Source organism: Microcebus murinus, chromosome 16 (assembly GCF_040939455.1).
Source record: "Microcebus murinus isolate Inina chromosome 16, M.murinus_Inina_mat1.0, whole genome shotgun sequence".
NCBI classification, from domain to species: Eukaryota; Metazoa; Chordata; class Mammalia; order Primates; family Cheirogaleidae; genus Microcebus; species Microcebus murinus.
Window position 1 is genome coordinate 48926337 of NC_134119.1, and position 25760 is coordinate 48952096.

General features: G+C 43.1%; 1 protein-coding gene across 5 annotated transcripts in view; it reads right to left on the reverse strand.

Moving 5' to 3' along the window:
* HTT (huntingtin) overlaps positions 1 to 25760 on the reverse strand; it is a 159413-nt gene that overhangs the window by 25745 nt on the left and 107908 nt on the right. For all 5 annotated transcript variants that reach the window (XM_075992879.1, XM_012737356.3, XM_012737355.3 and 2 more), the window contains 11 exons: positions 18768 to 18975; positions 14564 to 14705; positions 11826 to 12005; positions 11514 to 11690; positions 11161 to 11237; positions 9723 to 9861; positions 8701 to 8823; positions 6161 to 6374; positions 5590 to 5735; positions 4105 to 4282; positions 1467 to 1565 (listed from right to left, as the gene is read on the reverse strand). In XM_075992879.1, coding sequence (XP_075848994.1) covers positions 1467 to 1565; positions 4105 to 4282; positions 5590 to 5735; positions 6161 to 6374; positions 8701 to 8823; positions 9723 to 9861; positions 11161 to 11237; positions 11514 to 11690; positions 11826 to 12005; positions 14564 to 14705; positions 18768 to 18975 — 1683 coding nt within the window. The remainder of the gene's footprint in view (positions 1 to 1466; positions 1566 to 4104; positions 4283 to 5589; positions 5736 to 6160; positions 6375 to 8700; positions 8824 to 9722; positions 9862 to 11160; positions 11238 to 11513; positions 11691 to 11825; positions 12006 to 14563; positions 14706 to 18767; positions 18976 to 25760) is intronic.

A 25760-nucleotide genomic window follows, 5' to 3' on the forward strand; every position in this document is an offset into this window, starting at 1 on the left:
AGACTCTTGGTATTATAAGTAAGAGTGTGCCATGAAAACGACATGACCACCAGGTAAGGCATATCTCATCTTTGTGGGGCAGGCTACAGGTGGCATTCTCACCCAGACACTGGGATGAAGGAGTTGAAATGGCTCCAGCAGACTGGAGGCCCCAGTGACAATAAGAAGTCACTTGGCCAAAAAGTTGTCCTTCCAATTAGCATATTCTCACCATTTTGCTAGTAAAATGTCTGCTCTAGAATGAGGAGGAAAGAATATGAAAAGTTGTAGTACGTCGTACTGTAGAATTGGTTTAAATAGCTGGGATTTGGAAATGTATATGTATGCATGTGTGTATGTATGTGTGCGTGTGTGTGTGTGTGTATATATATATCTTTTTTTCTTTTCTTTTTTTTTTTAAGACAGAGTCTTCCTCTGTTGCCTAGGCTAGAATGCAGTGGCATTATCATAGCTCACTGCAGCCTCAACTCCTAGGCTCAAGTGATCTTCCTGTCTTAGCCTCCCAAGAAGCTGGACTATAGGTGCAAGCCATCACGCCAGCTAATTTTTCTATTTTTTTGTAGAGATGGGGTTGGATTTTTTTTCTGTAGGAAAAGCAAGAATTTTCCTTTTATAATCCACTGGCTGAGCATGGTGGCTTAGATCTATAATCTGAGCACTTTGGGAGACTGGGATGGGAAGATCACTTGAGGCCAGGAGTCTGAGAATAGCCTGGGCAACATAGGGAGCTCCGTCTCTACAAAAAATTTAAAAATTAGCTGGGCGTGGCTGCACACACCTATTGTCCTAGCTACTCAGAAGGATGAGGCAGGAAGATCACTTGAGTTCAGAAGTTTGAGGCTGCAATGAGCTATGATTTAACTACTGCACTATAGCCTGGGTGACAGAGTAAGACTCTGTCTCTTAAAAAAAAAAAAATCCACCAAAAGAGCTAGCTGAAATAGACACTCAGTTTACCAAATATTCATGTGGGTATTCCCACCAGCTTCGAGTTCCTTAGTGTTTCTATTTATTCATTCATAACTCAATAAACACTTGTTGATCGTTTATATAGGCCAAGCATTAATTTCTGAGAACACAAAGAAGACAAATATGGTCCCTGTCCTTAAGGAGCTCAGAGTAACTGCCGTGGTGTGGAACACGCTGAGATGAAAGGGGTCCTCCTGGAGGAAGGGTGCAGACTCAGGCTGTGGCAGGAAGCACACCTGGGAGGGCTTCCCCAGCTGCATGACACCCTGGCTTGCCTGCCAGGTCCCAGACAGCTGGATGCATAGTGCAGGGTATTTAAGCCAAGGGAAAAGCATTACAAAGGCACGGACTAAATCTCCCTTAGATTTGGAGTAAACAACATAATGCGCTGAATTAGTGCAAGCTTTCAAGAGTTCTACCACTTACGAGTTTCTTTTGTGAATGATTTTTAAGCCCCCAAAGAAAGATAAGTAAAAAAACCAGGTCCTGAGACTTACTCTGTGTGTTTGGGTCTACCTCATCCTCCCATCTGACAGCCTTTGGAGCACTGGTCCTTCTTTCTGGACTAAGAAGCTGCTCTCCAGGCTGCACAGCAACTACAACAGAACAACAACAAAAAAGAATTTCCAAACATTTTCATCAGTCCTTTTTATTCAAAATTTCACATTTGTATAGCCTCACAAAAATTCAAAGGGATAGACTATGTCAAATGAGGTCTAGATTTCCTAGAAGCAATTTTAGACAAATAGACAATTTCAGGCAATACTAGGCTCAGGTACCAATCTCCTGGTTTATAGTAAATGTACAAAGATTTATATGTCTACATTCAGATATCCAATCCCACTACTGCCTACTGTGTGCCATCTCTAACTATGAAGGTTCTTTTTTTATCAGACTATTCACAATTTATTACTGCTAAAAGTATCACTAAAATGTCCCAGAAGACTGGCTTTTAAAAATTAATCCCTGGGCCAGGAGTGGTGGCTCACACCTATAATCCTAGTACTCTGGGAGGGTGAGATGGGAGGATTGTTTGAACTCAGGAGTTTAAGAACAGCCTGAGCAAAAGTGAGACCCTGTCTCTACTAAAAAAAATAGAAAAAATTAGGCATGGTGGTGGCACCTGTAGTTCCAACTACTCGGGAGGCTGAGGCAAGAAGATTGCTTGAACCCAGGAGTTTGAGGTTACACTGAGCTACAAGGACACCACTGTACTATACCAAGGGCAACAGAGCGAGACTGTCTCAAAAAAAAAAAAATAATAATAATCCCTAAATCTTTGTTTTCAAGTTGACTACAAATGAACAGATGAAAACAATTATAAAACATCAAAACACCACTCTATAATGTTTAATTTAAAAATACAAAACTTCAAAACACCCTCTAATAAGTAAACTATAATGTCAAATTTTTAAAAAATGTTGGCTAATGACCCTTGTTGAGGATACTTTTCCTTGAAAAGAATGTAACTTTTATTTTACAATATATTAGTATTACAATGCAGTATAGAAACAAGCATTTTGACTTTAACAAAAAATAAGTAATCTTTTGAATGTAATCTTATTAATCTTATGCTCATTTAGGACTAAATACACGAACCACTCAAATAGGACCAAAGATCATAGAGACATAAAATTTAGAAGTATTAGGTCATTAAATATGAAATGTCTGATTTCAAATCAAAAATGTAGTTTATATCTCAAACAAGCAGCAGTGCAATTAATCAAAGTATGTGCCTGAACTATCCACATAGTTTTGCCATCTTAACAGTAGCCTGTTTATGCCAGCATCAAAGAAGCTTGGAGAGCGAGTGGCAATGAAATTGAGAAAGGCGTTTTCCACAGCTTGTTGAGAATTAAATATTTTTCCTTGTAAGAAGTGGTCCAAAGCCTGGAAGAAGTGGTAGTCAGTTGGTGCAAGGTCTGGTGAATACAGTGGATGACAGAGAGTTTCCAAGTCCAGGTGCTGTAGTTTGAGCAGCGTTTGTGTGACATGTGGTCAAGCGTCGTCTTGTGAAAGGATTGTCCTGTCTCTATTGACCAATCTTGGCTGCTTAATGGCAAGCATCCTCACCATTTCATCCAGTTGGTTGCAGTAGACATCCACTGTAATCGAATGACCATGTTCATGAAGCTATAGTAAATAATACCAGTGCTGGACCACCAAACAGATGCCATTAGATTTTTTTGATGAATATTTGGTTTTGGACTGTGTTTCGGCACCTCATCTTTATCCAGCCATTGTGCTGAACGCTTGCGATTATCAAAAAGAATCCATTTATCATCACACATAACAATATGGTGTAGAAACGGTTTGTGTTTATGTTGTGACAGCAAAGAAAGGTGAGTGTTGAGATGATTTCTCACACTTGTTTAATTCAGGTGGAACCCATTTATCCAGCATCTTTACTTTGCCCATTTGTTTCAAATGGTCCAGTATTGTTGGAATAGGAATGTCAAACCTTGCTGCTAATTCATGAGTAGGCTGAGATGGATTCACTTCCACTACAGCTTTCAGCTCATTGTTATCCACCTTGGTCTCAAGTCACCCCCATGGCTCATTTTCACAATTAAAATCATTAGAATAGAACTTCTCAAACCATCGACATACTGTGTATTCATTAGCCACATCCTTCCCAATCACTTTGTTGATATTTTGAGCTGTCTGCAATGTATTTGTTTCATGATGGAACTCATACTCAAAAATAACACAAATTTTGACTTATTCATGATTTCATAAAAATTGCTCTAAGACAAATGTGAAAGATAATCACAAGCCAATGTGTACATTTGAAAGACTGAGGAAGTATCTTCACAATAAATATAAAACAAGAACGGTCAAAATGAAATGTCAGAGCTATCGACTGTCAAACTTAATATTAAGGAAATTAGAAATTTCATACTTAATATCCCAATATATTTATGAAAGTGGGAACTCCAAAATCTGAACAAAATGATTAGAAAAGCAAATTCAAGTAAAATTCTAGCGGACTGTAAGATACTCTTTGCCCCTAATTCCTAACTTAGTACCTGGCAAATAGATGGCACAAAATAAAAGTCTTTGTGAACTAGACCTGTTGCTGATTACTGGTTCAATCAACCAAGGATAAAAACTTGTTCATGAACTCGCACTTACTGGCTTCCAGGATGAAGTGCACGCAGTGGATGAGGGAACAGGCATGAGTCACGAACTCTGTGGAGGAGACCACACTCCAGAGGCTAGGCAGCTGCAGGGCCAGGCAGCAACAGTCCAGCCCTGCCTGGAGGTCCAGACTCAGTGGGATCTGCTCGTGGATCAAATGCCACGACAGGGCCTAAAAAGGAAGTACTGTGTTCAAGAATGCTTCTACACGTACCTTCTGTCTTGGGAGCTTAAAGGAAGCATTGCAGTCCACAGCTATGGTGGAATTGCCCAAAACACTGAAAGAACCTTCCCAAAGGACAGCTCTAACCTAGCTGTCCCCAGCTGCCATCCCAGGATCCCTTACACTAAGTCCTGATCCACCTACTCCCCAAAGTTCTAGCTCCCTTCTCAGCCAGAACACCCTTCCCTACTCTGGCCATCTCTCTCTCTCCTTCAGCACCATGGGCTCTTCTAGAAATCTTTCCTGGGCCACTTTGCCACCAGGCCAGAGGCTCTTCCGAGGGGCTCCCGCAGCACCAAGGCTTGCTGCTGTCACAACCACGGAGGCTGAATTTGAGAGCATGAGTTCTGGGGACAGCAGGACTTAGGTTCAGATGCCAGGCTGGCTACCTCCCAGCTGAGTGAACCCAGACAAGTCACTGAACCTCTCTAAGCCTTGCTTCCCTCATTTATAAAATGGGAATGGCACAGCCCATCTCACAGGATGGTTGTGAGAACCAAGGAAGATGATGCATGGGAAGTACTCCATCCTGCACACAGCAGGTGCACAGTGAAACTGGCACCCTGTGCTGTAATCATACATTTGCTTTCCCATTTTCCGCATACGCTGAAACAAAATAGGACAGGATGACAAACTGTCTGACTTGGCCTGGTTCACAGTATGTGCTTATTCATCACTTTGCAGGGGACTGCTCAATCCCCTTTGCAACCCTCTCTTTCTTTGGTGCGAGTGGCACACAGGGCCTTGCTGGGTTAGCCGTGGTGTCCCTGCTGAGGACTGGCAGTGCAACTCTGGTTCTTTAAGGATTCAGACCAGACTCATGGAATGGCAATGCATCCATAGTGTGTACACATTGTGGGGGCTAATTATAAGTGCTAACACAAAACAAGTGTTCAATTCTCCCATGGCTGAAATGTCCAGGTCAATTTAAAATATAACACACTTTCCAGATTATTACTTTTCAAGTCTCTAAAATTAGGATCCACATGACATTTGTAGGTAGGGATAAGAAGGGCGCCTTACTGGTCCCCCAAGGTCACTGCAAGCAGCTGGTGAGGCAAGGGTGTGAGCGCAGCCATAAATGGCACCTTGACAATGATAAGCACAATGACAAGTACTTACTGTCAGGATGAGATAAAAGAGTGAACTTTACTGGTCAGAGCTCTTGGTTTTCAAATAAAATTACTTTGCTCTTTGTAGAGCTAGTCACATGTCCCCTCCCCACAGAAACTCCAAGTTCCTGAGCAGCCTCTTACCTCGAGGGTCATCACCACAAACTTCACTGTGTCCCTCTCCTTCTCAGAAGGAAGGTGCAAGTGACTGGGCAGCTTGGAGACCACCATTAGGTATTGTGCCAGGGCCCGGGCCAGAGTGGTCAGGGTTTGATACCACGTGGCATCCCCTGAAACAGAAGGTCTTCATGGGCGGGTGCAAGTGTGAGCATAGACCTTTACCGCTGAAAGGCAGTCAAGCAACTCTTGAGAATCTGACGAAAGCTTAAGACATTATGCCTCAGTAGGGCACATTTTGCACAACCCCCCCACATGATGCATATGATTCTGGGACCCACATTTCCCCTGAGATCTTGTCCTTCTGTAAGGGCTCAGAACCCCAAATAGGTCAATGACTATGCCAATGAATAGCAAAGTGGCAAGCACACAAAAAGAAATTCAGAGCTAAGATGCCCCAGCACTGTTTCTTGGTTACCTTTGTAAATGTCTTCAATCTATTAATCAACAGCATTTATTGTATATTTGCTTGGTACAAAGTGCTGTATTGACCCTGCAACATTTTTTTAAAAATAAGAGAAGGTTTTGTTTTAATTACCAAATAGATCACTCAGCTTGCTCCAGTAGGCCATGGGCTCTGAAGGCAGGCAGGGCTGGAAGACGTGGTGGACAGCAGGGAGCTGCTGAACAAGGCTGGCCACACGACCCAGAGTCACCTCACAGGCCGCTTCCAAAAGGGGACTCTTCTGGCCACCAGAAATCTCACTCATGCCTAGGCTTAAGCATGGAGCTATTAGGCTTAGGTTGAACTCCTGAAATCAGAGGATTAAAGGAAGAAAAACAATAGAAGAAAGGATCATGCAAAAATTTATGAGATAATATAGATTATCATAAAGAATATTTTTTAAAAATAGTCTATATTTGTTACCAATATTTAAATAATTCCATTTAATATATGCTCAGAAAAATATATTTTCTGGTCCCTTTTGGTACTTTAATTTTAAAGTAGTATTTTCTTATGTTCTTGAATTTGTTTGAAATAAAAATTTCAGAACGACAAAATTTTAATTGATAAAAATAGAAAATCATAGCTGGGCGTGGTGGTGTATACCTCCAATCCCAGCTACTTGGGAGCCTGAGTCAGGAGAATCACTTGAACCCAGCAGTTTTGGATTGCTGTGAGCTAGGCTGATGCCATGGCACTTTAGCCTAGGTGACAGAGTGAGACTCTGTCTCAAAAAAGAAAAAAATAAATAAATAAAAACCTAGAAAATCAAAGCTAATGTGCCATCCAAGAACTCAGCAACACACCAGACATTCCTAGAGTCTGAAAAAGATGTTCAAAGCAGCTAAAATAAGTCAAAATAGCCATATAAAACCCAAAAATATTGGTTGGGAAAATAGCATTTCAGATGACACTTTTATTGTGTTTTGCCAACCTTTTTTGTAAAGTTATTTAAGGATTTTGGGGGGCCAATTTTTCAGACAGAACATTAATCTTAGTTTAATATTCAGAAAAGTATTATCAAGTGCTCCCAAACTGAACCTTCCTGTTAAAGCCAGAACCTTTAAAAGCTATTAAAACCCAATTAGCAAATTTGAAAAAATCCAATAAATTGGTCACCAAGCAATTTACTATTTAGTAAAACAGCTTTCAATATTTGGATATTAAGATATAAATTTTAGTTAACTGACTCTGGGCAAATTCTCCTCTTTTTTTCAGTGTAGCTCTTATTTTCAAGCTGATCAAAAATACCCCTTCAGACCACACTGCGGTGTTGTCTTTCCCTCACTGCTCCCTGAGAGCATCTGGCACTCACTCCTGGAGTCACATGCTGAGCTGCCCCAGGTGCCATGACATTCCCGTCTCGTGCCAGCTGAGGTGCCCACTGGGCTAAGACCCCAAGAAGTCCCATCAGCTTCTTGTCCTAGGAGGTCTGCAAAGGAACTCGCTGAGGCTGCAGCCATGCTACACCTCTGAGGGAGCTCCCACTTCTCACAGGGCCCGCACAAGGGGCAGAGGACAGGGATGTTGATGCTTTGCAAGGCCTCTTTGGCCAGCTCTGCACAGCTGTCCTCTGACATGGGGTGAGGGAGAGCCTCACTACATCTAGTGGCGGGGACGGAAGTGGGAACCTCGCTACATCCAGGGGTCTACTTTACTACTAAAGGTCAACTTCCAGAACACCATGAACAAATTCTTGAGATCATACACTAAGACACTGTGCCAAAGCCTATGGCACATATGCTGCCTAGGACACCTAGGACACTTGGTGTTTTACCTGTTAGCTTAGTTGTAAATTCCTGTGTCTGTTCCTCTGGTTGAGGCCAGAGAGCTCTCACCCTACACCATACACCCAACCTTGCAGCCAGCAGCAGCAGGATTTCAAGATAACACCTCCTCATGGGAAAGGGTTGATGGATATGTTTTCAAATTTCACTCCTTCCCACTTTCAACTGCTCAATCACTCCCCTGCTCCTGAGTTGCTGATGTTCTCCACCCTGGACCCCAGTAAAAGTGAGAGCCCCAGATCCACACTTCATTCCTCTGTGCTCCCCCAGCCCTCTGGGTGTGTGTAGTTCTGGTGTGCCCTGCACTCCTAGGACCATAAGTAATAAAATCATTTCCATCTTGTCTCTCCTAATCACTGAAGGCACGCTCTCCAGCTTTAAAGTTCTAAATTAAAATAGATACTAACCCAACACCTTTTCTCATTACCATGAGACCGCCTGCATTTCCTTTAAATACATAAAAGGTTGCATTAAAAACAATCTGTCTCTTTTTGGATTCTAATGTGGCTGAAATAATATGATTTCCTCATCTGGATAGAGCCACCACCCCCATCCTGTCCTGTCTTCACTTGGATTAGTGCCCCCAATGTCCTGTCCTGTCCCCTACTGGATTAGAGCCCCCCCATCCTGTCCTTTCTCTGTTTGGATTAGAGCCCCCCACATCCTGTCCTGTCCCCATCTGGGTTAGAGTTCCCTCAAATCCTAACCCCATCTGGAGCTGAGTCTCCCTACATGTGCTGTTAATAAGCATCATGGATCACATAATGCTGAAGCAAATCCCCCTCGACAATGGCAAGCAAAACCAGGGATTGCCTTACCTCCTGCCCCCCCACCCTCCCGCCGTACCGAGTTCATCATGAAGGCACTCATTTCTTCGGCAGGAATCCGATTCACCAGCTCTGCACCTTCCAGCAGTGCAGAATCTGACCTGGTCCAACATTGGGATTTGACAAGACGCATGTACCAGTCCTGGGAAGAAGAAAAAGGTGTATGAGAGGAATGCATTAGGCGGCATTCAGGGAGCTTCCCTGGGACTAGGACTGTGGCTCGGCTGCCAGACTGCTCTGGGCTATGACTCACCACACCACCAGTCCTTTCCTTCAGATACTGCTACCTGACTGAACGCCACCTCCCTCTCCCCTTTCACCTGGTGAACTTCTAAGAGTCCTTCTAAACTCAGCTAAAGTACTGAGGGTTAGTGCTCCTCCTCTGCCCTTCCTCATGTGATACTGCACCTACCATCCCTCCCTCACCCAGCACCAAGGGCAGAGGAGGTGCTTAACATATAGAGCCTGAGAATACAGGATAGAGCCTCTGCTTCCCTATGCCTGGGCTGTTGGTTTTTGAAATCTAAGTTCATATTTAAACTGAACTCTATCCAGAAAGTAGAGTACCAAGCTCTATCAAAGCTCCACAGGGTCCCTATCCCTGAGATGTGAGCACTGAAGGTGAGGACAGGCCACTGGCAGTGGTAGCATCAATTCACAGAAGGTCAGAAAGCCAGAAGGGTGTGAGGAGAAGGAAGCAGGCAAAATGCGTCGACCTGTGTCTGAAGGCCCATGCAATGTGAGGGCCTATAGGCCTTGGCCAACTACCTTGATTCCCCCATAAACTACCTTACCTCCCGACTCCTGCCATGAGGGTCCCACATCAGCATTGCCTTTCTCACTAGGGCCTTCATGGCCTCCAAATGTCTCCACCCCACACCTCAACCAGAGCTGCTAATGACCTGGGCCAAGTGCCAGAACATCCTGGGTCTACTGAGCCTCCTCCTGCACACTCTGGATTTGCCACAGGCAGAGAGAGAGAGGAGTGCGGGGCCTCTGTGTGCACCCTATGCCTCACATACAGCAACACTGGACACTCACTTTGTCTGGACTCACTGTTTCCAGTGACACATGCCCGTCTCCGTCCAGAGGGTGGGAAGAAACTGGAGGAGAGGGACTAAGTGAGTCTTGTACTGTGGAAAGACGAAACCTGTCCAGCAGGGAATAAAGCCTCTGGTGTCTGAAATACAAACATAAATTAAATTAAAGCACAATTTAGTTTTGCAGTCTTAGTCTCAACTTTGCAAACCAGGGTTCTAGAAATATACAACATAAGGAAAGAATATTAATGGTTTCTTAAAGCAAGCTGCAACTTGTGTAAAATTTTTTCTTCAGAGCTACTATCTCACCAACACTTAAGGAGGTCATGATGCAAATGCAGGTCCTCATTTACTTTTAATTATCACAGTTACATTCCATTAATATTTTTCATAAATTTCATTTATACTTAAATATTTCAACACAAAAATCATGGTATAACAGCTAATAAAGGCATTCATAGTAAATGCAAAATAGGTAATCCATTCTCAGATCCAAGTGCACATACTCTTCTATCTAATCTCCCAAGAAGATATAATTTATACAAATTTATGATCATTTCAAAAAAGAATCACCTCATCCAGTAAGATATTTACAATCTTTTAATCTTCCTCATCTGGACTGAAGACTAAGTCTACACAGTTAAAAAAAAAATAGTTTGCTCTCCCACCATCTGCCATGAGGGTGACTGCTTGATAATGCAAACTACAACATAACTTGGCCCTGCAGACCAAAAAACCATCCCAAACTGTGGGCTGCCTACCAAACTATGTCCTAACCCATTTAAAAATACCATCAACAAGGGACTCTCAAGACTGAAATCACAGCATAATAGTTACATTCTCTCTCTCTCTAACACATACACACACACACACTTCCCCCCACAGAATAAAAAAGGTAGAAGCTTCTTTTAATTTATTTTGCAGTCATGGAAAATACTCACGTAAGAGATATAAGGATTTCTGGTAAAAGCTTCGAAAAGATTTTACAAACAAATGTAGGTGATTAAATAGCTATGGGGAGATAATTTTAACAAGATGTAATTCTTACATGCCAAGATTTGTCTTTCAGATTGGCCAACTCTTATTTAGCAGCTTGATTATGTCCTATGATTTTGCTGGGGTAAAGCTGATGACCTGCATTTCCATTCTCATACTTCACCTCTCAGTGAAGAGAGGCCATGTGAATACTGCTGCCTCTCAAATGGCCAAAGGAATACAAGCAGCCTCCATCCATGTCACAGATGTGACATGCCAGTTGGTCCTTGCTTTTTATACAATGAGATTCGGTTGTTTTGAGTGTAGGAAGGCTTTCTACTGTGGTTCATCTGCAGTAAACCCATCTATAAAGCACATCAGTTTCTTGTCCTATGAATTTATTGCCATATAAACCTATATCCTTTCCATCCTGGGTGATCTGAAACTAAGGTTTCTGGCATTACCTCCGTGCGAGCCCACTGCGTTGAAGGTGCTCCTGGATTCTGCTGAGTTCTTCTTCTGGCAGCTGCGCCGTGCTGCTCTAAAGTGGAACACAGTGAACCAGATAACACATACTGAACCAAAATAACCTCCATTAACTTAAAAAGGATAAATTGATGTGTACCGATTAGCCTAGCAAGGGGCAGACTAGAAACAAGTATTAATACAAGAAAAGATCAGATACACAAGGAATGACATGTTTGTGCATGTTATACATGTTTCTATCAGTGGCCATGTGAAGACCATGCCTATGGCTGTTTTGCCTGCTCTGCTAAGTTTTCAATATAAATCACTATCAGAGTTTTTTTCCCAGTACCTGCAAATTGGCAGCCAAAAGCATTTCTACCCGGCGACAGGCCAGGATATCGACCATGCGAGCCAGCACGCGGAAGGGGGTGCACAGAAGCCTGTCCACATACAGCGTGAGCACAGCACCCGACTGGCTGAGATGGATCCCCTCCAAGCACTGAAGAGTCTTCTTCAGAGTGGTCGGCTAATAATGGAGGAAGCAAAGGAACAAGAGATGATTATTATGCCAGTTGGAAATTAACACTTTAAAAATTCCAATACTCCATTTTTAAGGCAGAGAAAACTGTGACTGGCAATAGCTGGCAGTATGAAGACTTACGGATGAAAGATTTTCACAACGAGACTGAATTGCCTGGATGAACAGGCCGCTGGCAGCAGAATTCCGATGAACAGCACTAATAAAATCCTGCACCGGAGGCTCGTGGGACAGGCTGATCAGGTCTTGAATGTGATTCACAATGAGCCAAGTTAAGTGCTCTGAGTCATGGAGGTTCTGACACTGAGGAAAAATACAATGAAAAGTCATTTTCAAGTACACAAGAACAGATATTAATGCCATAGAAAAGACCAGAAAAGATAAGGAGAATGCAAATATAAACCTCACCAAAAAGATAATGTTTGTGCACAAATAATTGAAGAGGCAGGAGACTCAATTTATAGAGTCTGTGACCTCCAACCTTGCACTGCAGCAGTATGAAGTCAGATCCTGCTGGGGAAGTGGGGTATAGCAGCCCAGCTCCAAGAGACAAATTTGGCAAATGGCCAAAGGTTGGAGGACACAGGTGAGCCCCAGTGTGATCCTAGGACACCAGAGTGACTAGGGCAGCATGGTGCCACCCTCACAAGCCACTAGCCAGGAGCGCCAGGCCATTCCTGTCCATGGTATCTCCCGCTCCCTCCTGGGCTTTGGCTAGCCTCTCAGGGTGTTTCTCCAGTGACTCTTTTTCCAATTTTGTAACAGTTCAGTGGAAAAAAAGAATTTGCTCTCACTCCCACAATTTCGAAAGAATTCCTGAATCCAAAATATGAATGAATCCCCCATATTAAATGGATCCTAAATGAAAAAATTTCAAGTAAGATTTATAAGGAAATAAATAATATCCATTCTTAAATGTGCAGCCTTTTCATCTTAATTCGTAATCCTTCTAAATCAATTCCTTGACATCTGGGTAATGATTAAGATATTTCATTTGGGATCATTTGACAGTACAGGTTGAGAAACCCTTGTCTGAAATACTTGTGACCAGAAGTGTTCTAAATTTCAGGGTTTGGAATATTTGCATTAAACGTACCAATTGAGCATCCCATATCCAGAAATCTGAAAACCTCCAATGAGCGTTTCCTTTGAGCATCATGTCAGTGCTTAAAAAGTTTTGGATTTTGGAGCATTCCAGATTTCAGATTTTTGAACTGGGATGCTCAACCTGTATTAACTTATAGAATTAATATCCCTTTTTCTTACATTTCTGTGAAAACCAGCATTATATGACTAAATTATTTCTCTAAAGTGGAACTAGAGAAAAACTATTTCAACATTGAGAATGAAAAGCAAAAAGTGAATATTAATAAATTGCTTTCCTCAGAAAAAATGGCTATAACACCTAGTTGTAGCTGAAGTCTACTTTCTTTTCTGATTCAGAATATTTAACATTGTTTTGCTATATTGACAGCAATATATACACACGCCATGTTTGTAACAAAGAAATGCATGTTTTTCTATAAGTATGGAAAAAGTATTAAACCAGACTGAAATGTAACAGCAAGTCATCTTTGAGTAATATAATTATAGGAGATTTTTAAATTCTGTTTATAACTTATTTGGTTTTTATAAATTCTCCATAGCAAACGTGTAATGCTATGCTAGTTTTAGGGTTAGAAACTCCAGTAAAGTTATTTTTTAAAATAATGGCATATCAACAAGTTGAACCTTTTTTTTTTTTTTTAAGACAGGGTTTCACTATGCTGCACAGGCTGGAGTGCAGTGGTTACTCACAGGTGCAATCATGGCTCACTAGAGTCTCAAACTTATGGGTTCAAGTGATCCTCCCACCTCAGCCTCCCAGTAGCTAGGGACTATAGGTACACACCACCACACCTGACAATAATCTATTTTAAAATGCAGCAATGGACATCTAATACCTCTTCTACAGATTAATTTTTAAAAATCAGAATCCCACTATAGTCAATGCACTTAGCTTTTTTATTTTTTCTTTTTTAACCATTTCGGTACCAGTGTAGAGTATAGTCAACAGCCACAGATGAACACGCACAGCGACTTTAGCCAACAGCCGTGATATGACTTTTCTAATTTTTCATTTATCAAAATAAAATTGTGAACATTTAAAAATAACGTAATGAAAACATACATATATATTTGTTACCTATTCTGATTTACATTACAAGTAAAGCTGCCTGTAAAGTAAAACAAGCTTTCAGTGCTTTAAAGCTTTCCTCATCACACAAGAGCAAAACAGATTCGTCGTCAATGCACAGCACAAACTATCGTGCAGACTATGAGTGCCGACTATGGGCAAGGTTTCGTGGACGGTGAGCGCTGTACCGAAGTGGTCAAAAATATTTTTATTTATTATGGGTACATAATATTTATACATTTTTATAGGGTACACGTGATGTTTTGACACAGACATACAATGTGAATTAGTCAAGTTAGGGTTAATTGAGATATTTATCACCTGAGGCATTTATCATTTCTTTGTGCTACAAATTAGCTTGTTTTTTAAATTATTCCATTGTTTCCCTCAAATGAACAAAAATGCTCAGCATTATGTATGGCACTGAGCAGTTACTAGGTATTTGCTGAATGAGTGACAGTTGAATGAAACCTTTCAAAGACCACAATCCAGTGGCTGGAGGGCCAGATCTGGTTTCTAACTACATGTCAGAGTAGGATTAAACATTAATTTGGTATTTCAGTTTTGATGGCACTGGCAGGATGCTGGGCTGTCTGGTTTCTAGAGAATCCATACAAGCATCCTCTACATGGGATGTCCTCTGGTGGCCCGCTCCCAGCCCTATGTACAGCATTTCCAAACTTACAACATAATCACAGAAGAGAATGAGAGCCCCTCGTCGTACTATTTCTCTATTGCACATTCCAAGTTTGGCTGCCAAGTCAGAATCCTCCTCTTCTCCAGACATCTGGGGACTAAGTAACTTCGTGCTGGACAGACTGTGTCTTCTAGAAGGAGCAACAGATGTATTGACAATATTTCTGGATGGCAGTGAGCTTATTTGCAAAATACTGAAGATAATTATGTTTAATTCTAGTTCTAAAACAGACAAGTTATTTTAAGTATTGCCATATCTAAATGATGTATGTGTAATATATATTCTCAGTTATCTATTTCTGAGCTACAATAAACCAAAGCTGAAAAACTAAAGAAAATAGAGAATTTAATAGGCAGAAAACTAAAATGCTTGACTAAAAGGCAAAATCCACCATAAAGCTAAACATTCAATAAGCACTTTTATTTCAGAATTCATACTAGCTATGTTTGATAACCAAGCAATTGCCTTTGAAATTCCCCATCTACCAGAAAGAAAACCTTCATCTTTTATATCTTACTATACATTTCCCACCAAAACGTCACTCTAACAAGTCTATAGTACATATAGTATATTAAGGAAACATTGTTTAAAAGTATTTCTTCTCGATTAACTAAGATTATTTCACTTCATATTTACTTCTTCTCACGTCATCTTTTTTTTTTTTTTTGACTAGATGGGAATTATAAACCTTGAGACCCTTGATTCTAGACCAAGCACTTAAAACAATTATTGCCACACTCCCATACTGTCCCTCTGACTTCAGGGTCTGACCTAGAACAATACCCTTTCTGTGGTGGCAGAGAGCTTTTATGGGGACAGACAGAGGTCATGTGAGGGCAAGAATATTCTGAAATATTGTCAACTTTTCCTACAATCCCTTAGAATTTAGAAGAGAACTGGTAAAAAAAAAAATTCCTACAGATTTACAATGTTATTAAGCCATTTCTGTTTTCAACTGGTGAATGGATAAGCAAACTGAGGTAGAGCCATACAATAGAATACTGCTCAGCAACCATAGGAACAAACCACTGATACATATTCGTGCAACCACATAAATGAATTTTAAATACATTGTGTTCAGTGAAAGAAGCCAGACTCAAAAGGCTACACCCTGTATGATTCCACTATTGCCGCCTTCTGCAATGGGCTAAACAGAGACAGCATGGACAAGTGGTTCCCTGAGGTGGGGGCTGAGCACATCAGGGGAGGAGTAACTACCAAGGGACACTCGGGAAGGCACTGCTCTATATCGTGATGCGGTGGGGTGACCTGACCACAGTTAGTACAAAGAATGCATTTTACTGTACTGTAAATTATATGTCAATTAAAAACCTAACAAACAGAAAACCTGTCCTTTCTCAGTCAGCTGTACTGCCAGCCTCAGTGCACTTACGTTCAGCTGCAATTTTGCATTTTGTTGTAATATAGCTATTGGGTAAAGAGCCTCTGAAAGAGCAGAGGCAGCATTTGTAATTCAAGCATTAGCAGTAGACATAAAGAAGGTCCTACGTCAACTCCAATTTAGCCCCAATCTGTCGCAGCACATGCCCCCAAAACCTCAGGCCAGATGCTGGTGGCGAAAGAACATTCCAAATCCAGGCTAACTACACATGCGGTGCTCAGAATGAGACAAGTGGGGAAGTGACTAGTACGTCACATGTGGCCACACTATACCTATACCTGTGCCAATGTAGGGACAGGAGCCTAACAGTCCACCAAACTGAAAGCAAATCATAAATCTGTGCTGACAGAGTCCAGAAAAGACCAGACAAGAGCAGAGTCCACATGGGGACCTCCTGCAGCACAGCACCCAGTGTGGCCTGAGAGCCAGCCCCACCCACGAGTGGCCTGGGATGAGACGAGCAAGGGCCAAAAGGGGGTCAAGGGTGAGCAGCAGCAGTGTCTGCAACACCTGGAGACTAACCTCACAGCTGCTGAGTTCATAAACAACAAACAGCGCTCTATTTTGTATTTCATACTTCTAGTGCTTCATTTTTCTTATCTTGTGGAAATAAAAAATTCTCATCACCCACTACACAGGGCTGGAGAAACATGGTCCTAAAAGCAGGGTTTAAACAGGAATTGTCCTATTCCCTGGGGAGTACTTTGGAGATTTCTAGGGGTGTTTTTTTCCTTCAAACACAGGGAGACTTTAAGCACTTATATAATACTTAGGCTATATTATCTTCTTTATAGTACCATTAAGAAACTATATCTTTATGAAATTTAAGTGTAGATAGGTTAAAACTCCATTAGTACTATAACTTTATTTCAGGGCAACAGGCGGAACAACACAAAAGTTTAAAAAGGAAAACTGGGTCAGACATGGTCAAGAAGCTCCAGCACGCAGCAAGCTCCCTGCATTGAAAAGCTAGAATTTGCCCTCGACAGCTGAAAGGAACACCTGCCAGACTATATTTGCTTTTGGCTTATTTCTTTTAAATGCTGGCTGTCTAGTTAAGCATTTGTGTTACTCCAATTCAGGGGACACAACTCCCAGATTCAGTGTTTTGCTATAATATAAGAGTCAGTAGATACATACGCCAGAAAAGGAGTGATTTGCTGAATCTGAATCTTAATTAATGTACGTTTAAGCAGCACAGAGTAGGAGACACTGACTTTCTGTTTCCTGGCTCTCACAGTATTCAGTCACTGGGACAGGCTTCCGGGGTCCTCTGAGCAGTTGAAATATTATCTTGGGTCTATCTCCCCCAGCTGAATGGTTCTGGCCCCATTACACAGAGCAAAGGGCAGACAGCGGACGATGCCCCCAACAGGGGACTTTCTAGTTGAGCTCATGCCTGGCGCAGTCAGGACCCCAGCCTCACACAGCCCAGTCTCCTGGACCCAGCAGAAGTGCTGACAGCGCATGCACTCTTTTCTCTCTGGAACTCATCTCCCTAGGCTCATCTCTTGAGCCTTCCAGAAACACTGCACTGAAGACTCAGCTGGGGGTGGGGGTGGAGGTCACAGCATTTATGTTCACTTGTACAAATATCTGAGTGAATGAGCACCCAGAAACTGAGCTTAAACCTAAAAACATTTTTAAAAAGGACGGCCACCGACAATCAGATATTTTGTTTGTTTGGTTGGTTTTTGAAATAATCTCACTCTGTCGCCTTGGGTAGAGTACAGTGGTGTCATTGCAGCTCACCACAACCTCAAACTCTAGGGCTCAAGTGATCCTCCTGCCTCAGCCTTCTGAGTAGCTAGGATTATAGGCATACACCACCACGCCTGGCTAATACTTTCCATTTTTGGTAGAGACAGGGTCTTGCTCTTCCTCAGGTTGGTCTCAAAATCCTGAGATCAAGCGATCCTCCTACCTAAGCCTCCCAGAGTGCTAGGGTTACAGGTGTGAGCCACAGCACCCAGCCCAGAAACTTAATAAGTCTTCTGAATAATTTTTAAAAATACAGTATTTCTGGCTGGGCACGGTGGCTCACATCTGTAATCCTAGCACTCTGGGAGGCCGAGGCAGGAGGATCACTCATGGTCAGGATTTTGAAACCAGCCTGAGCAAGAGTGAGACCCTGTCTCTACTAAAAACATAGAAAGAAATTAACTGGCCAACTAAAACTATATAGAAAAAATTAGCCAGGCATGGTGGCGCATGCCTGTAGTCCCAGCTACTCAGGAGGCTGAGGCAGGAGGATCGCTTGAACCCAGGAGTTTGAGGTTGCTGTGAGCTAGGCTGATGCCACGGCACTCTAGCCTGAGCAACAGAGTGAGACTCTGTCTCAAAAAAAAAAAAATACAGTATTTCCAAGCAGCTTTGAAATTTGGTAAATAATTACTTCATTATCTAAGAATAACCAGAACCACATTTAACTCACAATGAAGTTAAAACATTGCAACATGTCTGGCTATGGAAACAATTTACAGACTACAACTTAGCAGGAGGCATACAGCATGACAAGAATATCCCACAAGATGGAACGGTGTCAAAGAACTTGTCCAAAAAAATCACATTTAAAAAGCAATTGCCATTTTGAATGCCTTTAGTCAGACCACATTTTTTCCTCTACAATATGATGCCCATGAAAGAAAATTAATATGCAGCAGAATTTCACAAACCCTCATGAAAAATGGAAAATGAAAATGCCTTAATATTGGCCCACCCTCAGGTTAGTGGGGGCCTTAGAATAGAGTGGTGGGGAGTGCCCTGGGCTTTGGGGCCCTGTGGACCTACTTTGGGGTCTGCTGCACCTCTGCCCACCAGCGGTGGTCGGTGTGGTTGACGAGCAGCAGGATCTGACACCAGAGCAGCACCAGAGCCGGGTGTGTGGGGACCATGGAGCGCACCCGCAGGTTCAAGCTCTCCAGGGTGTAGAAACTGCCGTCACAGCCGTCGCTGGTGAAGAGTCTAGTGGCAGCTGCTGTGATTCTCCGGAACATTCCTAGAACCAAACAAAGTAAGGCTGATTAAGGGGAAATGTCTTTGCTGTTCATCTCGGTCCAACACCACATGGCACTTAGAAATTCTCACTTTCATAAGCAGAAACAGATATCCCACTTATTTAAAGGATCGGCCAGGGAAGCTGGTGTCCTTACTCTTCCACTATTCTCCTCGGCACTGGACGACACTGCCAAATCCTCGATCCAGGAGCTCCGAGCCAAGAGACTTTACTTTGTGCCACCAAAGACTGGACACAGCTGCTTGCGAAAGAGGCAGCCACCACTGAGCACCTCCAGTTGCTATACTTAGGCCACAGCAATGCAGACCAGAGTCCACCATGATAAACAGCTCTTTGGCTTGCTAAGAACTGAGGGACAGTAATACTACAAGAGTCCACATGGGCACCATGAGTACCGAGAGATTACAACAGACAGTGCCCACACCAGTCCTGAGCTCCCACATGCTCTCTGCAGGCTACTGACAACCAAGAGCCAGGTGACCTCGGCCCCTTGGGCCATGGAGCATCCTGCCATCGGGCAGGCCCCAGGGGTCAGCCATCCATAATCAACACTGGCAACACAACCAGTTAGATCCTGACCACAAGTTTCTCCATGACATCCTTCTCAGAGCCTGAAAAAATTCCCTCTGAGAATTATGATTTCATTCTGTCACCATCCACTCCTTTGGAAGAACACAAGTCAGCTCAACATGCTTCTCTCTTCACCCTTGCCCAAGGACACAGAGACACACTGTGAAGCACAGCAGGGACAGGCGGTGAGACACGGGGCACAGAAAGGCCCCATCATACCATATTTGGGTCTCCTGGCATCACTGCTGGAGTAAAAATCTTATTTCTGTTCTACATTTCAACATATCCCAAATGTGAAAGGGTCTCCAAATAGTCAAAACAGACTACAGATTTCTTATGACTTCATGATCCATTAGACCTATAACCTAAGGCAAAGGAAGAGAGCTAGCAAAAACACGACACTGACAGAACAAAGTCGCAGGAAGGACAAGGAGTTCCAACGACTACCTCTGGCCCCTCTGGCTTCCTGGGTTTCTCTATCCTTGTTCTGCAGTCAGCATTGCCCACTCCAGCCCAGCCAGCACTGGCCTTATCCTTCTGTTGGCCCTCTGCTATTGCATGGGCTCCTTGTGGAGGTCAAAAAACACACATGAAGAGGCACATGCTGGCTGGAAGGAATTCTGCAGCCTGGCCATGGAGCACATGGAGGGACAGATCAGGGATGTGGGGGTTTGGGGGCAGGTACTATAAAACCACAGTTACCTGTGTTCTAGGTGACTGAGGGTTACAAAGGTTTTTTTTTTTTTTTTTTTTTTTTGAGACAGAGTCTCACTTTGTTGTCCAGGCTAGAGTGAGTGCCGTGGCGTCAGCCTAGCTCACAGCAACCTCAAACTCCTGGGCTCGAGTGATCCTTCTGCCTCAGCCTCCCGAGTAGCTGGGACTACAGGCATGTGCCACTATGCCCGGCTAATTTTTTTTATATATATATATCAGTTGGCCAATTAATTTCTTTCTGTTTATAGTAGAGACGGGGTCTCGCTCTTGCTCAGGCTGGTTTTGAACTCCTGACCTTGAGCAATCCGCCCGCCTCGGCCTCCCAAGAGCTAGGATTACAGGCGTGAGCCACAGCGCCCGGCCTACAAAGGTTTTGATATCAGAATGCCTGGTTCAAGTCATGGCTCTGCCACTTACTACTTGGGTGACCCTGGACATATCTCACCTCGTATGTTCAGCTTCCTCATCTGTTAAATGGAATTAAGAAGAGTTCCTGTCACAGGGCTGCAATCAGGATCAAATAGTAAAAGCCAAGTAAAGGGTTCAGCATAGTACCTAGCAAAGAGGAAATGCTCAACACCTGGGGTTGTAGTTGCTGCTGCTGCTGCTGGAACAATATTAAGAACTGTTCAGATGAAAGGTGAGATGGACTCTAGTGGGGGCAGGGCCCCAATAAATGGAGAGGAGGAGGGCAGGCCAGGCTCACTGGGGCAGGGAGAGGAGCTGACAAGGCTGGAATTTTGAATATCCCAGTGATAAACATTGACCCTGGAGAATAACAGCTACACTAGGGAACAGTTCAATTTTAAGCAAAAGTCTGAGGTATTGGCAGAATAGCAAGTCACGTATCTAGAAGTTGGGCAGAAATGGGAGACTGAGACAAGAGAGTGAGTGATGAGGGCTATTCAGGACTGTATGGTTAGGAAAGCCTTCCACACAAGCAATAACCAAGGTCACAAAGGGGATACACTACCAAGGTATAGGAGAGAGGCAGAGTTGGGGGAGAGAAAGAGATTAAGGGGGGTGGGAGGGCGAGTGTGCATGCAGAGGAGACAGACCAAGGACAGACAAACAGGAAACATACATGACCAAGAGACTGAACAAAACAGACCATGAAACAGACCATGGTCAAGTGACAAGAGGACAGTTCCACTGAACCAAGCTGAAGACCCAGGAAGACAAGGACTTAGAAAAGAACACAGCTGGCCTCTATGAAGGCATTTTTGGTAACAAGGGCAAGAGGCAGACTGCCTTGGATTGAGAAACAAGAGGAAAGACAAACTACTAGAAGCAAAAAGAATAAATTTCTGAGACATTTATTTTGAAAAGTTATATAGTATAAAAGACAGGAATAGACCAATAATTAAGGAAGCAGCACAGCAGAAAAAGTACGTGTTTTTAATTTTAGTCTGGGTTATTAGTGTGGCTACAGACAAAAGAGAAGCTACAGGCGAGAAAGGAAAGACAAGAAATACATGTTTCCCTGCAATAAGCATGCAATGGATATTTAAAAACGAGCTGTGCGGTGGTTCATGCCTGTAATACCAGCACTTTGGGAAGCTGAGGCAGGAGGACTGCTTGAGGCCACGAGTTTGAGATCAGCCTGGGGAACACAGTGAGGACCCACCTCTACAAAAAAAAAAGAAAATTAGCTGGGCATGGTGGTGCGGGCCTTTAGTCCCAGCTATTCGGGAGGCTCAGGCAAGAAGATCACTTGAGGCCACGAGTTTGAGGTTACAGTGAACTGTGATGACGCCACTGCATGCCAACCTAGGTTATAGAGCAAAACTCTATCTCAAAAACAAAACAAACAAACAAAAAGCATATAAAGGAAAAATTCAAGACAAACCAGAAGGATGTCATTATAGGGAAAGTAGAAACCAGAGGGATGGGGAAGAAGGCAAAAGTACAAGGGTGGCCACGGGGAAAGGGCCAAGTGGTCTACTTCTATCAGGAGTCAAGATGTGAGAAGGAGCCCAACTGCCCTTCCGAGGTGGAAGAACTGGACAAGAGCACAAGAGAAGGGTTCGTTTCCTCTCTGCAGAGCGGGGGTGGGCCCCTGCTGCAGAACTGGAGTCTGGACCTGATGTGGGCACATCAGAAGGACTGGTAAAGGCCTTAGAAAGTTCTGCTCCAGGTGGCCCACCCTGAAGCGACCTAGCACTAACCCCACTGTGACACCTCTCTCGTCCCCTCTTTCCAAGGGTTCCTCTGCTTTTTTCATCCTAGAATCACCTGTTTTTATCCCTCTGGCAAACTATATCAGAGAATACAGCCACCTAACCAGGATAGCACTTCCCAGTCCCTGGTTATGTGGGTGGGTCCATGACGAGGCATCACCAGAGAAACACCAGCAAAGGATGCATGTCACACTCCATCCAAGGCAATAAAGGCTTCTCTCTACTCTCACTTTTCTTCCCCAACTGAACACAGGATGTTGAGGCTTGGGTAGCAGCAGAACCACAAGCAGGAAGGAACCCATGTCCCTGAATTCCCATGTGGATGAAAGCCACAGGTGAACCAGGAACATCCTCCATGCATTGCCACAAAAACAAAAAACAATCTTCTGTTGTGTGAAGCCACTGAAATGTTTATTTATTATAGCAGGTACCATCACCTTAACTAATACAACAGCAATACTTAGGCAGAGGTTACAAGATGCTTTCTAGAAGAACCTCCCTCGTGTCACAAGTAGCAGTGATCAGCTTTCTGAGACAAAGACGGCAGGGCTTGTGGGTTGTGAAGGTAGCAGGGGACACAAGGGGAGTCCCAGGGACCCAGGAGAAGAAAAAGGGGCTGAGAGCCCAGAGAAAACCATGACAGTGAGTAAGAGTATTGAGGTAGCATGACAAATGGGGCTGTACACAGAGGAACAACCTGGGTGTCAACCATATCTTCCCTCACTCTGTGTTTTGGGAGCTAAAAAAAAGTATCAAAAGGAATAAGGGAAGCAGGAATTGGAAATAAAGGATGCTGGTTTTTTATTGTTTGTTTGTTTTTGAAATAGTCTCACTCTGTCACTCAGGTAGAATGCAATGGCATCATCAAAACTCACAGCAACCTCAAACTCCTGGGCTCAAGTGATCTTCCTGCCTCAGCTTCCCGAGTAGCTAGGACTGTAGGTGCCATCGCACCTAGCTCTTTTTTATTATTTTTTGTAGAGACACTATGTTGCCCAGGCTGGTCTCAAACTTCTGACCTCAAGCAATCTTCCTGCCTCAGCCTCCCAAAGTGCTGGGATTACAAGTGTGAGCTACTGGGCCTGGGAGGATGCTATTTCAAAGCAGGCAGGATGAGGTGTGCAGACCTCAGGTTCTGGAGACAGGATGCCTCCCAACTCCACCATGTAGGCTTATACATCAATGATCTCTCTGAAGCTCAGTCTTGCAGCTAACACTATGAACACAATTGTCTCTCCTCTTCATAACCTACAGTGACTGGACCTAGAGTAAGTGCTCTACAAATGTGAGCTGCTATACTTATTGTCATCAACCCAAGAAGGGGCCTGGTATAACAGAAACAACAATGGTCAAGAAAAAATTCTTGGGTTTTCATTCTTGGTTTTACCATATAACCTTTAGAACGTAAGTTCCCGCATTAATAGAAAGAGGGAAATATTTCAGAGTTGTTCTGTTAATTGGGATGATACAGGCAAAAGGGACTATATACCTACACGAGAACACTATTGCTCCTGACATTATAACTATTGCAGCCCTTGTCCTTGCCTAAGCATGAACAATTTTATTACTCTAGGAAGGACTGCTTTCTTTCTTCCAGTACTCATACTTTACCCATTAAGTGGAAATAATGACCCTTTTGAAAGCACAAGGAAGAGAGCTCTAGCCCAGCCTCCCACCTGTACCTGGAAGGAGAGGTGAAAATGCAGTGCCAGCCTCCTGCCCATTTCTTCTTCACCAAGGGGCATGGCACATCTCCACTGCCCACACCCAGGACTCAAAGAGGATGAAGCAGCAGCCCCTGCTTCCCCTGACTGGGTAAGCATCTGGAGGCAGGTAGGGAAGGGGCACAGTGTGTACTGGAGACGTGTGGTTAGCAAAGTGAGGAAGCTTGATTGAGGCCGCAGGCCAGAGAGTGTTAATGCAGCTGCACCAACACACACAACTGACACTCTCACCCTCATGTCTTTGTCTCCACCATCTGTTTCTAAACGGGTCCATCTTGGAGGAAAAGAGAGGAAGCTGCCAAAACTAGAAGTGAAGGCAACTATCAGACTATTAATAGTTTCTATTTAAGAAATTATACCTGAAGTGGACAAATTTAAAGGTCTCAATTTTTGGTGGATGGATGGAATTCATTACCTTGGCTTAGGCAGTGCAAAAATACAAATTACCACTTTTAGTAAAAGACAAAAAGATTTATACAATCTGAAGAGAAACCAGAGTATATAAATTACTACTTTTATATGCTAAGTGTATCTTATTTATATAAGTACAAAATGATTTGCTTCAACCCTATCTTTTTTTTTTTTTTTTTTTTTGAGACAGAGTCTCACTTTGTTGCCCAGGCTAGAGTGAGTGCCGTGGCGTCAGCCTGGCTCACAGCAACCTCAATCTCCGGGGCTCAGTGATCCTACTGCCTCAGCCTCCCGAGTAGCTGGGACTACAGGCATTCGCCACCATGCTCGGCTAATTTTTTTTTTTTGTATATATATTTTTAGTTGGTCAATTAATTTATTTCTATTTTTGGTAGAGACGGGGTCTCGCTCAGGCTGGTTTCGAACTCCTGACCTTGAGCAATCCGCCCGCCTCGGCCTCCCAAAGTGCTAGGATTACAGGCGTGAGCCACCACGCCCGGCCTCAACCCTATCTTGATACCAAATTCAAGAAGTCTGCCGCCTAGTGTCTTTAAGAGAAATGAAGTCAAACTAACCAAGTAACTAAAAACAGTTATACATATGCACACACAAAAAAAGTATTTGGAAATGTTGGACCAATTAAACAATATCCAAAGACACTAGCAGGAAAACCCTTCTTCCAAGCCTGCTCTTTCCAGTGCAGTGTGTGGCTCCTCAACTGACCTACACTGTCTAATATGGGAGCCACTAGCCACGTGGAGCTGTTTAAATTTAACTAAAATTGAATAAAATTAAAAAGTAAGTTCCTCAATCACACTCACCACATGTCAGATACACAATAACATATGTGGTTAGAGGCAACTAGATGAGACAGTGCAACAATGAACATTCCCATCTTTGCTGGAAATTCTATTGGACAATACTTTTATTAAAGTAAAAATATTTTCCCTGATTTTGAGAGAAGGAAGAAGAGGAATTCAACACAATGGGATAGTAGCCACCCTGAGACATACAGGAGGACACAATGCAGCATGCCCAGAGCCTGCTAGCATGGAAGCAGGCCATGTGTTAGGTCTTGCCGAATGAATAAAGGCAGGAAATGATAACTACCTTTTACTCTGAGGGTATGTACTTAAAATGTGTAAAAACACAGTAAGAGAGAGGATTG